The following is a 14,616-nucleotide window of genomic DNA, read 5'->3' as shown; positions in this document are numbered from 1 at the left end:
TTTTGTAGACATCCATGCGATATGAAAGTGCCAAATTACACTGTTGCAATTTGTAACTTTCACTTACTATACTTCCCTCTAAAATACAGGGTGAGTAACAAAAAATCCAATGATGCAAAGTAGCTATATTTATGTCAGAATCAAGTTGATGATTTGTTAGGTATTTTTTATATAAATGGTACATTCTGTAAGTAAAATGGTTCATAAAAATCAAACGGTACTGTTAATTGCTTTATTGTTTTACTCAAGATCACTATAATGTAGCATTCATATATTACATTTTAGACAAAAGAATATTCAATCTGGTTGATGGTTTCGTTGCTCTAATTTGTTTTTATTCACCCTTCAAGTATGACAATAAAGTAAGTGATGGCGCTACAGTAGAAACTGGTAGAGGCTGAGAATAGAGAGGGAGAGAAAGGAAGGGGAAGGAGTAGAAAGAGACGAGAGAAACAGGACAGAGGAACTTAGAGGGAGGGACAGAGAGAGAAAGAGAGAGATAGAGAGCATTCTAACTAGTGGGAGGGAGGTCGCTAGGGAAGAGTGATTAATCACAGCAAATCGGAAAGTTAATTTTCTTAATGTTTCTTTTTCTATAGGTCCAACACAAGCAACTCTATAGTCGGCAAAGATACACTAGTGGAAACAGGTGTTCTTTCTAAGAGTCCTAAATTAATCAAAAGTAACAGTGTATTGCTATCTATAAGTGATCGGAATCTACAAAGCTCTAGAATGCCACTAATGGCAGGTAAGCTATAATTTAGCATTTTATTATTGAAGCATATTAGTTAGAGTCCAAACTTCAGATTCCTATCGCTGCCGAGATACTCTGCTGCCCAGATACTTCGTGGCTATACTCAAGAGCATGGGCGTCAATCCCTAGGGGACAGGGAGTGTATCTCCCCCGCCCACCTTTCGACAAAATGGCACATTTGTTGTTCTTTTCAGCCATGCACTTTTTGACAATTCAGGCCGATTCTCCCTCCCGCCCACACCCCCCCCCCCACACACACACACACACATTTCAAGCCGGATTGGCGTTTGGCGCTAATGCAAGAGTACCAGTGCAGTACCAATGCAGTACCAGTCTGTCATATCTGTATATTGTATACACATGATTCCGATTGTGTGTACTCTGGAGTACCCACAAAGGTACTCTATGAGTTCCAAAGAAGTAGCTGGGCAGCAGTGTACCTCTATGGGAGGCAGAACTTATATGGGAGGCAGCAATTATAGGAATCTGGTAGTGTTACTATATTTGAGTGTATTGAAAGAACCAGCCTATAAAACCAATGGCGAGTGCACGAGTACAATCCTGCAAGACTTGGGAGGACTGGAATCAAATTTCTGTTATTCCATATAAAATTATACTGTAACCTATGGAACTTTAGCTACACCAACGTATAGGCTAAGTTACACAAAAATCAACTACATAATAGGGATAATTTGGGTAATGCTTGTATCTGTGCAGAGGAGGATGGAAGCAGATCTTGATTTGATTATCAAAGTCATTGAAGTAGGCCTATATTAAGCTACAAAATGCCACAAATCAACCAGTATCCTGTACACAAGTGGGTCATCAAAAGTTTTCATAACTTCAGTATCTTACATGTTAATGTGAAGAAAAGGAAGTCGACATATTGATTCAATTTTCTACATACACGTCTCATCTATGGTTTATAAAAATAACATTACAATAACATGGATCTTTATATTTTGCCATTTATTCCTTGTGCAGTATGCGAGGGCAGACACCGGAAACATCCATGCTACTGCTGTCCAAGCATTGATATTATTATTTCCTTCAAATATCATATTGTAAAGTGATACCTTAAATAATTGTAAAACGCTCATTTTAGAGTAACATTATACTAACCCATTTATCTCCATTTCTTTTCTTTATTTACAGTTCCCAGTACAACATTATACAGAGACTTAGTCATAGAAAAGAGAATGGAAGTAGAAATGTCATTAGGATCAACTAGAATAGACCGCCGAGACTGGAGAGGATTAGCGGAAAAACTCGGTTTCTCAGAACAAGATGTTAGACATTATATAAAAACTTGTGACACAGCGTTACCTGTGCAAAGAATGCTTGAAACATGGAGTCAAAATGATGCAGCAACGCTGGGGGCCTTAGTAACTGCTTTACATGCTATTAATAGGATAGACGTTGTGGATAAAGTACCCATCAGTGCTTATACATAGCATTAATATAAATGCTTTACAGAGAACTTGTTATGAAATTATTATATCCTTGTAAAGGTCAGTTCACTTGAAAATGAATGTTGTTAGAATGAAGCAGGTTTTATTTTTGAAGTTAATGTCAAAAAGTCATTACCATAACAACGGATGCATTATTATAGTAATCTCACCGCATTGGTTCGTCTTTTTTAAGTATGTACAATTGTATTTCATTTTTATAAATAATAAACAAATCATTCCACATACCATCTTGTTGACTGACCTTTAAAAGGATATTGTTTTATGTTTTTTTAAATTAAAGATGAAAATGAATTTTTTTAATTATGTTTTGTCACAAAATCCCACCTTTGTGAATTATGTGTTTGCAGCTGTAAACAAAACAACTCCAAACAAAAGGGGAAAACAGAATATAATACTGTCAGGCAATGCAGGCAATGTGCTGTAAGTGTTGTCCTGATTCTCCATATTTGGCCTTATCCCATACTACTTGTTTCTTTTTAACCTATGTCACACGAACTCACTACGCAATCAAGCGTGTGATGTGTCTTGTGTAAGAGATTGATGTTTGACTTGTTAATTTGTCAACATCTGTGTACCGAAAAGGTGACTAAAACTAAAATGTGCACTTGTTTTGTCATTACTGTCATTTTATGTACCTGAAATAGCTGAGGTGTTAGTTCAATATACCAGGGAAATATTTCTGCTGGAGCACATTATATTAGTCTTTTCGAAGTATGGATACACAACAAGAGGGCGCAGTACCGTATTCGATCTGGGTAAAAACCCGGCAAATTCAAAAGACTTTTCATACAGCGCCATCCTATCGTGTCCGCCACACATCGTAAAGGCTAATGTTGACATTATAAGCTGAATTTTTGCCCGTAAGGGTACAAATTAGTGACATTTTTATAATTATGTGTGACGTATTAAAATCAATATGCATTATAGGCAAAGGACAACGGAAAGTCCATAATCAAAAGACAAATATAAAAAGAGTAGTTTGCGTCTGACGTCAGGGCAAAGGCGCGGTGTGGTTGTTTGCTGACCTGCGCACAGGCCAGTAATCAGGATTTATGTATTTGGGGGCTGATTTTGAAAAAATGAACCTTTTTCAAAATTTGGACCTTTTGGATTAAGGTGGGGCGCGGATTTTGAAAAAGTGGGACTTTTTTCCCCAAAATTTGGACTTTTTTTTACCAAAAAGGCATAAAAAACACCTTATTTTTTCGCTCGCTACGCTCACAAATAGGAAATTTTGGGTCAAAAAAGGGGACTTTTTGGGATTGGGTGGGGGTCCGCCTCCAGCCCCCCTGGTTACGGGCCTGCCTGCCTGCGCAGTAGATTAATCTTTTACATGTATGTGACCGTGACGTCATAAGCCTCTTTAGAATGACATGCAGAGATTTGTGTGACAACGAACTATTTTCTTTTCAATTATGTGATGATTACATTCATTGCTCATAAAGAACACGGCAAACTTGAAAGTGTGTTTAAAACGTTATAAACGTGTTTGGTTTTGGTAAAACGTTTAAAAACATTTAAATGTCGGGTTATATAAAGGTCATGAAACGTTTTTAAAACGTTTTATATGAAAACACTCAATTTTTATAATATGTTAGTATATTTTGCAGTAAGTTTAAAAAACGTTTTTGAATGTTACTAGAACGTTTTATAGCTTTTATAAACCCATTATATAACCCGACATTTAAACGTTTTCTGTTAAACGTTTTGTTTGCTCGGAAAGGTGTCAAAATTAAGTAAATGGTCTGTATGCTAATAGGGTGTCCAAAAAAATGCATGCATGCGTCACAAGCGTTTGATCTCCGTTTTAAACAACGTTGTCCCATCTCAAGATTATAATCATGATAATCAAAGATCTTGTAGCGCAAGTTCATGAAATATATATCTTACTCATATTAATGTATAACCCTTCAAATACAATGGAAAATTGGCGCATGAGAAAAATACAAATCATTTTGGACACCCTGTATGAGATCAAAATGTTTGTATATTTGTATGGAAGGTTTTCAAAATAATGGTACCAGAAGTCATCAGAACTTGCTCGTTTTTTTTAATGAAATTGGCGATCTCAAAACTACCAGTGATTAAAAGTCTTCTTCGACATGTTCCATGGCCCGATATCTATACTTCAATGTTACCACCGATTACATGACTATAGTGGGAGACTGCGAATACATCTCCAAAAGTCTCCAGGTATGAAACAGCTCGTGTGAAACAGCTCGTGTGAAACTTATTGATGAGACCAAATTATGTTATTAAAATATACTAAAGTGTCGTCTGTCGTGTCTAAATCACGTTTGAGCAACTTCCGTGTGCTATCATACACTTTGGATGGATTTGCAAACAAAGAAACAACGCATCGCAGTTATGATAATCAAACCAAACCAAAATAAAAGATTTGAATTAGCACATTGTTCATTTTAGTCATTCATTATAGGGCTCGACTTCAACTTCAACATAAGGTTTATGGGTTCGTTTCATCAACAAACTACCAACTGCACTAAGGAGTATATCAAAAACATAACGTAAATTCATTATTATGTATACTGTATTGCTGCAATCTGATTGGATTATTATATTTGTATTATATTGTACTATTTGTTTACAATGTATTTGTCTGTGAAAACTTGTTGAAATGTCTTGTTTTGTGGAAAACAATATAAGACGTGTATTGTATGAATGAAATCCTGGTGTTTTCGAGTGTTCTTTCGTTTGGGTCTTTATGTGGTTATAATTCTTTATGAATTCGGCAAACGGCCAAATCCGGATTCTTTTTTTTTTATCAATTCATGTTATGCATGAATTATTTTGGATTAGAGAACAAGGGATCAGCGCTTTAGCTCTATATAGATGGTAGCATATCAGGTTTTTTTTTACCGGTGTTCAGTGTGATAAGCAATCGGAAGAGAGTGGCATAGAGGGTTAGCTGATGGTGCAACTCAGTACAGTCGACGATTATCACTCCGTTAAAAATTGATAGGCTGCCCTATCGAGCTAAAGTCTTGTTCACTTGTTCGCTAAAAATAATTCATGCGTCAACCCAAAATTGGCAGATGTCTTGCTGATTTTTAACGTTGTGATAATGCGTCCAAATACAGCAACTATTGATCTGAAACTGGCAGTCTTACCGATTTTGGACATCTCACATAATGCGTCCAAAGACGGCAAGCGTTGATTCAAAATTGGCAGATGTTTTGCTGGGTTTGGGCACTTTTATACATCGAAATACGGCGACCATCATCGATCCGAAATTGACAGACTTCTTGCCGATTTTGGACTCTTTATGTAATGCGTCTAAATACGGCAAGTGTCGATCCGAAATCGGCCAGATATCCGCCAATTTCCAACCCACGCTTGTAATATTTGGGCGCATAATACGAAGCGTCCAAAACCTGCAAAACATCTGCCAATTTCGGATCAACGCATGTCGTATTTGGATGTATAATGAAGCGTCTAAAATCGGCAAAATCTGCTAATTTCAGATCAATGCTTGCCGTATTTGGACACGTTATAAAATTAAGAGTCAAAAATTGACAAGACACTTGGACGCTTGTCGTATTTGGACGCATTATATGAAGCGTCCAAAATCGGCCAGACATCCGCCTATTTCGGATCGGCGCTTGCGGTATTTGGATGTACTATATAAAGTATCCAAAATAAGGAAGATATCTGCCAATTGGATCAACGCTTGCCATATTTGGACGCATTATAAAAAAGTCCAAAATCGGCAAGACATCTGATTTTGAATCGACGATTGCCGCATTATATAAAGCGAGCACTATCGACAAGACATCTGCCAATTATATGTCGACGCTTGCTGTATTTGGATGCATAGCGCCCAAAATCGGCAATGCATCTGCCAATTTTGAATCGACGCTTGCCGCATTATATAAAGCGAGCAATATCAACAAGATATCTGCCAATTCTGTGTCGACGCTTGCCGTATTTGGACGCATTATATATAAAGCGCCCAAAATCGGCAATGCATCTGCCAATTTTGAATCGACGCTTGCCGCATTATATAAAGCGAGAAATATCGACAAGACATCTGCCAAATATATGTCGACGCTTGCTGTATTTGGACGCATAGCGCCCAAAATCGGCAATGCATCTGCCAATTTTGAATCGACGCTTGCCGCATTATATAAAGCGAGCAATATCGACAAGACATCTGCCAATTCTGTGGCGACGCTTGACATATTTCGGGACATATTTGGACGCATTATAACGAAATGTCCAAAATCGGCAAGACATCTGCCAATTTTAGATAAATGCTTGTCGTATCTTGGCAAGGCACCCGCCAAAAATTCGACGCCGGTTGCCATATTTGGACGCATTCGAAATTGGTAGATGTGTTGTCGATTTTGGACGCTTCCTATTACGCGACCAAATACGGCAACCATTGATCTGAAATTGGCAGATATCTGCCGATTTTAACGCTTCATATCACGTGTCCAAATAGGACAAGCGTTGATCCGAAATTGGCGGTTGTCTGGCCGATATTGGTCCCTTTATATAATGCGTCCAAATATGGCAAGCCTTGATCCGGCATTGGTTTACAGTAACATTACGAAAGTATCATCATATAATAATATGGACTCCTAAAGTTTACCGAATATTTTCAATCCAAACACACCCATCACACTCATGACAGCATTGAACTACATCGCAAAGAACAATATTATTTTATTCAAAGAATTTTATTCAGTCGGAATACGAACACAAGATCATAAATAATTCATATAATACCATTAATATTATTGTTTTTAATTATGTTTTTAATCTTAGAAAACAAGAATAAATCCTGACAATGAATGATTCCATACAAAATATTTCCAATAAAAACTATGTATATACCTATGTACAAATTCAGTGTATCCACGCTAACGCTTTTCAAAACAAACTTCTGCAGATATGCGTCTGTCAAATTGGGTCCTTTATAAATGCTACATTTGTTACTTCTGAAAATATTATTCAAAATGAATTATTAGTATAACTCAAAATTGAAAAGAAAATATCCAGAGAGTGGACACTGCAGTTCGGAAGTGTAGCGAATTGACTACTAGCCGCCCTTTCGTAGGATCATATCTAAACGAAATTTGGACAAGACCAATTATCAAACAATCATTCCTTTTGACAGGTTACGTTACAGGAATATCATATCCTGCAATCATTTCATTTCATAGAAAGTTGATGTTGATATAAAGATGCCAGAATGACCAGTACGATTTACTATTGCTTATAATCTCAAGACCTTGGTTATACTGTATAAACATAGGCCATTTTTGGTATCGAATGTTTTTTATTCTTCGAAACTAAATAATTCAACATGTAAAAATCGCTAGTTCACCGATAATTCCGACGTACCGACGTACTCTACTGATGACGACAGAAACACCTTGCAGATATTACCGATTCATACCCATTTATGTCGGACAGCGCTCGGGGAATAAAGTTAGGGTTTAGATGCAGGAAGGAATCTGAAGAAATCCTTAATACGACAGAGTAGGCCTATACATGGACTGTAAATCAATTCCACATACAACCGCCGGGGATGGCTAGGACATGAACCCGGAACCTCAGTGGTACATATGGTACAGACTAACAATACAAAGTTATACTAAACGCATTTCTTTCTATTATACATGGATTAACAGTAACCAAAAAGGCGTGCAAAAAATCCACATTCCTTCATTTTATGGATATTATAGTCTATCGAATCAAGAGACCTTTTCATCCGTTGATATTCTGATCGTACACCATTCACATCATCACGAATTTTCCCCATTTCGCGGTTGCTTTCGTGTTGCATAGCCATCATCTTTTCTTGCGTTTTTTGACTTTCTTTTTGTAGTTCCATCATATGCATTTGGGATTTTATCATGAAATCCTCGAACTCATTTTTCACTTCCACGATAGAGGTTTTTATTTCTGCGAGTGCTCCGTCGTGACTGGCCAGATCGTCGGTGCTTTTTTTCTCCACTGCTTCTAGATGATCTTTGATGTTTTGCTGAGCTTCGTAGATCTCGTCAACGTGGTTATATTGATGGTCCATAATCTTTAAAAATTCTTGATCTTTCGCTTTCACAAATGATGCGAATTCCTCTATGTCATCCTGAACACTGAAAAATAAACAAATGAAACAAAACAAGCAAAAGCAGGTAAACAATCAGAAAATTTAACATTCAACGATCTTAGATACTTGCAAAGACCAACAGGCGAAATTAACTTAAGGAATCGGATAGCAACGTTAGCACAGTATTTTTTGTGGCACATCATTTGATATCAGAAAGACATCCCTCGTATTCAGAATGCAATTCGATATGTCTGATGTGCTCTTATATTCCAGATAAAATACTGTGCAAACGTTGCTATCCGAGCCCTTAATATAATAATTATAATTGCTGTTAAGTGTGTGTACTTAATAATATGTGTAATGTTATAAATGGTACCGAGATGTCATTTCAAATGGTTTCATACTTACTTATAAAGCATGACTAGCATTCGGCACACAAGGAGTACTGATATTGCTATGATCGCATACCCTGCCCAACGTAGGATCTTTTTGATCAGTTCATGGTGCTCATTACAAATTATCACCCCTTGATCATATGCTGCATAGATAGGTATCATCGCGAACATGATGTAAGAACATATAACTTCCCAGAAGTTAAGCAATGTTCTTAACCGTAACAACAACCAATCTGAGATATATTTCCCCACGTACTCCATGACGTCTTCCACCTGTCGTTCAAACCGAATATTTGCAGGGACAATATCTGTAACAGACAAATAAAACAGAAGACAAAATTATTTAATGTGAAGTAAGCATAAAAATCCGATCCCTCTTCTACGGTTTTATTATAGAAGTAATGGGTTTTAACTGTTTATTAACACGGATGGGTATTTTGATTTGATTTGTTCGGGTTTTGACAACCCTGGATAACCAAAGAAAGCCTCTATTGAAGCTTATTTCCATTGGGTCCATTTGAACACCGGGACGGGTTGGGAACAGTCAGGGGTTAACACCATACTCTTTTCGAAACTGGCTGCGAAATACATGTACAGGTATGGCTCTCTGCACACGGGACCGACGGCTTAACGTCCCCTCCGAAGGACGGAGTACTTTCATGATTCGTTTACCCAATTCTAAATGAACCACGGGGAGAGCGGAAGTCTGCATTTAATCTAAAATGTCGTCCCTTTCATTTCAAGAATTCATGCAAAAGGAACGTGTAAAAATGTTAATTGTAAATGTGACTAATTCCTGATGGAATTACACAGCGTAATAATGAATTGATATCAATAAAACAGTTCTCAATGGAACCTAAAATGGTTCTTGAGCTGTCCTGTGGAACCTTAAATGGTTCTACAAAGAGAAAGAACTATTTCTGACCTGAAAAGGGTTCTGGAAAGGTAAGAAAGAACCATTTTTTGTTCTTTAAATTTTCCAGAGCCCTTACTCTCTTGAGGCCTGAGGGCTCTAAATAAAAGAGAGCCAAGAACCCTTTTTAATAAGAGTTAAGGGGGTACTACACCCCTCGACAAATGTGTGTCTATTTTTGCATTTTTCTCAAAAACTAATAACACACTGGTAATAAAAGTTATGTACATTATTGGGGCAAGGAATCCAATTACTACACTGGAATTTCAGTGACCCAAGACAAGCAGTTCGTTATTTATGATAAGAAATAAGGTACCGCTAGGATGTACCTCATTTTCGATCATATATACTGAACCGCTTGTCGTAAGTCACTGAAATTTCAGTGTAGTAATTGGAAACCTTGCCCCAATAATGTACATAACTTTTGTTACCAGTGTATTATTATTTTTTGAGAAAAATGCAAAAATAGTCACAAATTTACCACAGGGGTGTAGTACCCCCTTAATGAAAGATCCTATTATCTCATTAACATGTTGAAATTATGAGTTCCAAATTCCAAAGATATCATTACTGAAAAAAAAAGTTGAATTAGTCGCTGACGAGGTGAGACTAATTCGACAGTGTTTTATGATATCCTCTGAAATATACCGATTTGGAACGCCTAATTTCAATATGAGATTGAGAAAAATGTGATATTTCATTTGATATAAAAAACCACATTGATGGGTTAAGTGGGGGAGAAGGTGTCAATCGGGTTACCTATACCTTTTTATGATTTGCTTGGATTCAGGAGTCTTGTCCCTCATCGCAATCGAATATATCAACTTTTTAATCTTGGGAATTTAGCTGCATGCAAATAAGCTATTATATATGAGATAGTGTACGTGCATCTATCATTTTATATTTTATGGCAATAAGTTAAAAGCTTTGTGGAAATTATTCGATTGTTTCAAATTTATTTTCTTCCAATGAATTTGCATGCTTATTTAACTTACCCACATCTTCGTAGTTTTGACCTTGAATTCCATTAATTCTGCCAATATTTTCGACATCTGAAAAATTAGCAGAACAAAACACTGCACAAGTTTACACCAAGAAAACAAAACCAAATATATTATACAAGCATAGCCATGTCTAGTTGACGTTGAACCGCCCATTAAAAATAAATAAATAAAGGGATGATTTACTTTTATCATGTTTATATCATCATACTTATCACCCAAAGTGAAATACAAACTATAACTATTGTACCTGGACCGTCTCCATCTTCTCCAATCCTTGTTAATTTAGCTTCTATGGAAAATAGTAAAGTAAGTAATTAAGTGATTAAATAATTATGTAAGTAACAACAACAACAACAACAACAACAATTGGTCAATTTTACTGGTGAAATTGGCTTTTAAATGAGTATAAATGACTGTTGCCATGGAAAGTTCGCTCTATTTGAATTCTCTTAAATAGCTTAAAATTAAATAAGACCCGTATAGTAATATATAAAGTGTATATAATTCAATTTTTTTATATCGCGAATAAAGAAAATCTATGCAATATATCTGTCTGATGTGCTCTCATGTCCCACAAAAAAATACTTGTCCAAACGCTCATTCCAGAGACCTTGATGTATAATAATGATGGCATTATAAATAATGTTATGTTTTTTAATATTTATTGTAAAGCGCCTTGTGGTCTTTGATGTGATGCGCTATATAAGAATAAATTATTACCATTATTATCACAATTTGAATTATAAATCTCTATGAATATGACAACAAAAAAATCAAATTATAACTATGGCTTTTTAAGAAAATGTTTACCTGGCTCGCCGTGTCGTGCCATTCCTCTGTTTAGATATCCCACTATCAGGATACCATAGATTCTTTGAGATCTCAGATGGTGTTTAGCTGCATATTTATATAATATATAATTATAAGTAATTAACACAATTTAGTGGATATATGCAAATAAGCCCGAGCCAATTTAGGTTTATGAATGGGTCCTTTTTTGAATATTTTTTCAATTTTTTTCGAAAAATAGCCCAATTTTGCCTCAATCTATAGCCAAAATTTCAAAATTTTCCAAACATTTTTGGGAAAATTTGTAAAAACTACGACAATTTTGGTATATCAATGGGTCCAAAATTCTTGAAAAACTGGTATATTTATGGGTCCACTTTCAAATTCTCAATGGCACACCCCTACCAAAATCAAACTTGAGTACCCCCCCCCTGGGTTGCAGACATACACAGGTGATGAGTGCAACCTGCTTGTACTCGCCATAGTGCAGGATGATATTAAGGTTAAAAATTGTCTATTGCTATAATGCTATGGTAATTAATGACGTCACCTCTAGTGAATAGGCCTGTTAACATGGACTTGGGAGTAAGTAATTCTGAAAAGTAGCCTAAATGATATTACAAATTGAAGTTCCTAAATTTTGCTTATATTAACCCTTAATAAATTATATTAAAATTAATTAATTAGTTAATTAATTAATTGCCATCCAAGGTCATCAATCAGAGGTCATCCCGGGTCAAAGGCCATATGGGGTCAACCAGTATCGATCAAATTAGAGAAAACACCTGTCGCTGCTCCACCAGCATTTTACATTTCTTACAACATGTTTGTGGCAACTTTCTAATAAATTGAGCTAACTATTCAAACAGTATACAATCAGTTAGACAAAATACAATTTGCACATTTCACTAAAATTGTTTTACAATTGTTCAGACATAACTTAAGTACATCTTGTATCTCTATAAATAGGCCTACCATCAACAAACTAATAATTGTCAAAACTTTCTTATCATTTTTGTATTTAATTACCACCAAGTACATTTATTTTTATATGTTGACAAATAAAACGCCACGAGAATACATACACTAGTATTTCAATGATTTCCGATTCGGCAAGTCTGTTTCCATGCCCACAACGCATCCAATCTCCTCTCTGGACCAGACGCATCCCATTTTAAAGGGATTTTTATTACGTTTATGCGTGCTCTTTTAACTTCAAGGTTTGTTATTCGAAGTTCGACTTACATGATGTACTTTACATTCTCTTTAAACTGAGCATAGGCCTATATATATTAATTTAATTTGAGTGAAAATCTGGCCGATGCCGATATAGCGGAGGCATAAATGCCCATGACCGACACTCCTGGGCCGACACTGCACTTGCATGACTGACCGAATGCCTATTAATTCCCTTTGCACAAGTTCATGCACAAGCCCTATAGTGACATTAGGCCCTATTGTATCCCTGATGATGAAAATGTAGGCCTATACAATTACTAAAAATCATTTTTACTCACCTAAACATTGACATCGAAGCCAGTGCAGTAATGATACAGTACTGGTAATGAACGTCTATTATTTATGGAACTGAAACATAATATACGTTGTGCGTTATTCCCCCGGGGTTATTCCCCGCCGTTATAACATTTCGTGAGCGGGTAATTTCCCGGTGCTATAAATAAACCATACACATTGCCGGGCAAATGTTATCATGGAATAATTGAGATGTTATCTTCAGTCTGCGCAAGGACCTGCTACACACGTCCTGCTCATGCATGCACAGAATTCATTTCCAATTCGCTGTCGTAGTGCACGTTACAATATGGCCGTTGCCAGGTCAACTGGATCACGCTTTCTTTGTTACGAACCACTGATCGAAATGATCACAACGCAAAGCCTATGGCATATCAAAATTTGGAACAGGTGTATGAGCCTTGGCTTGGAGCAGTAACCAATGGTTACTAACGTGCACTACGACAGCGAATACGCTGGCGAAGTTACGTAATTAATCAGATTAATTACCATAGCAATAGGTGAAAACAATTTTGAACGTATCGCGCTGCACTACAAGCAGGTTACACTCATCACCTGTGTATGTCTGTAATCATAGATTGAATACAATACTGGTCTTTTCAAAGATACTAATCTTACAGGTGTAAGTAATGAGCATGATATGGTTCAATGAAGAGGTACCGCGTGAACATATCAGTGCAGCGCGGTATATTCAAAAATTGTTTTCACCTATTGCTATGGTAGTTAATCCGATTATTACGTAACTTCCGCCAGCGTATACACGGGAAATCATCTTTAATCTATTTATAGACGAATCCAACTAGCCAAGTGATGGTCAGAATTCAGTCGGCCATTACTGGGTCCCTTCTGCACCAAACTGGTGTTGTTACTGCCCAATTGGGTGGATTAAATACGCATAAAATCGATGTTGTATTGTGTTGTAAAGTTTCATCATTCTTTTGTTTACGTGTATAACACGGGTGATGGAATGCAGTTTAATTTCCCCGCCAAGGCCACATCATTTCACATTTTAGGTTGGATAGACCTAAGGGGGGACCCAGCTATGGCTGCCATTGAGGTGTAAGAATGCGTGAAATTGGATTAAGCAGTATTACAGCTCCCCTTGATGATATTTCACATTTTAAAATCTTTTACACAATGTCTTGAATACCGTAAAATGGGGGTAACTTTGGGCACTTTTCAGAGTTTTTAAACCACTGCTTCCAAACAAAACCAATTATATTTCAAATTTACTCTTTTTTATGACATTAGGGTTCCCCACTACACTTTGAAGTTGAAAAAGATGTTTTAATAATTTTGTAAGGGTGCCCTAGGGGTTAAAAATAGCATGACCAAAGTTACCTCGAATTTGGGGCAACTTTGGTCAGAGTATTACATTCCATGAAGGAAAAAAAATCAGAAAAATTGATCTTCGCTGTATATGGGCAAGTTGATGTTTTTTGTGACATTTGACCCCTTGTAAAGTTAATCAAGCACACATCCTGGCTCACAAATATCGATTTTATTTTTTTCTGAAAAAAAAAAATGTAAAAAAGGCTCATTTTTGGTCAAAAATCCTGACATGATCGACTATTATTTCTTCCAAATATATTTCTCAACAAATTAACACCAAATATGACTAAAAACAATATTGCTGTACGAAAATATGATCGTTTCAAAAAATATACCGACCGAAGTTAC

At 36.4% G+C, this 14,616-nt stretch overlaps 2 protein-coding genes across 2 annotated transcripts in view; one reads left to right on the top strand and one right to left on the bottom strand.

Moving 5' to 3' along the window:
* Positions 1–4,911, top strand: part of LOC140156022 (tumor necrosis factor receptor superfamily member 16-like) — a 61,928-nt gene extending 57,017 nt beyond the window's left edge. The window contains exons 4-5 of the mRNA XM_072179118.1: positions 600–748; positions 1,910–4,911. Coding sequence (XP_072035219.1) covers positions 600–748; positions 1,910–2,208 — 448 coding nt within the window. The 3' untranslated portion in view covers positions 2,209–4,911. The remainder of the gene's footprint in view (positions 1–599; positions 749–1,909) is intronic.
* A 2,428-nt stretch (positions 4,912–7,339) lies between these two features.
* LOC140156021 (uncharacterized) lies at positions 7,340–12,927 on the bottom strand. Its single transcript, XM_072179117.1, has 6 exons — positions 12,921–12,927; positions 11,425–11,511; positions 10,862–10,903; positions 10,606–10,662; positions 8,711–9,005; positions 7,340–8,348 (listed from the first exon to the last, which is right to left on the bottom strand). Exons 2-6 carry the CDS (start codon positions 11,444–11,446, stop codon positions 7,877–7,879), a joined length of 888 nt encoding a protein of 295 aa, XP_072035218.1. The 5' UTR covers positions 11,447–11,511; positions 12,921–12,927; the 3' UTR covers positions 7,340–7,876.
* Positions 12,928–14,616: the final 1,689 nt, after the last annotated feature.

Source organism: Amphiura filiformis, chromosome 6 (assembly GCF_039555335.1).
Source record: "Amphiura filiformis chromosome 6, Afil_fr2py, whole genome shotgun sequence".
Lineage (NCBI taxonomy): Eukaryota > Metazoa > Echinodermata > Ophiuroidea > Amphilepidida > Amphiuridae > Amphiura > Amphiura filiformis.
The sequence above is the reverse complement of the archived record's forward strand: the minus strand, read 5'-3'. Positions and strand labels throughout refer to the sequence as shown.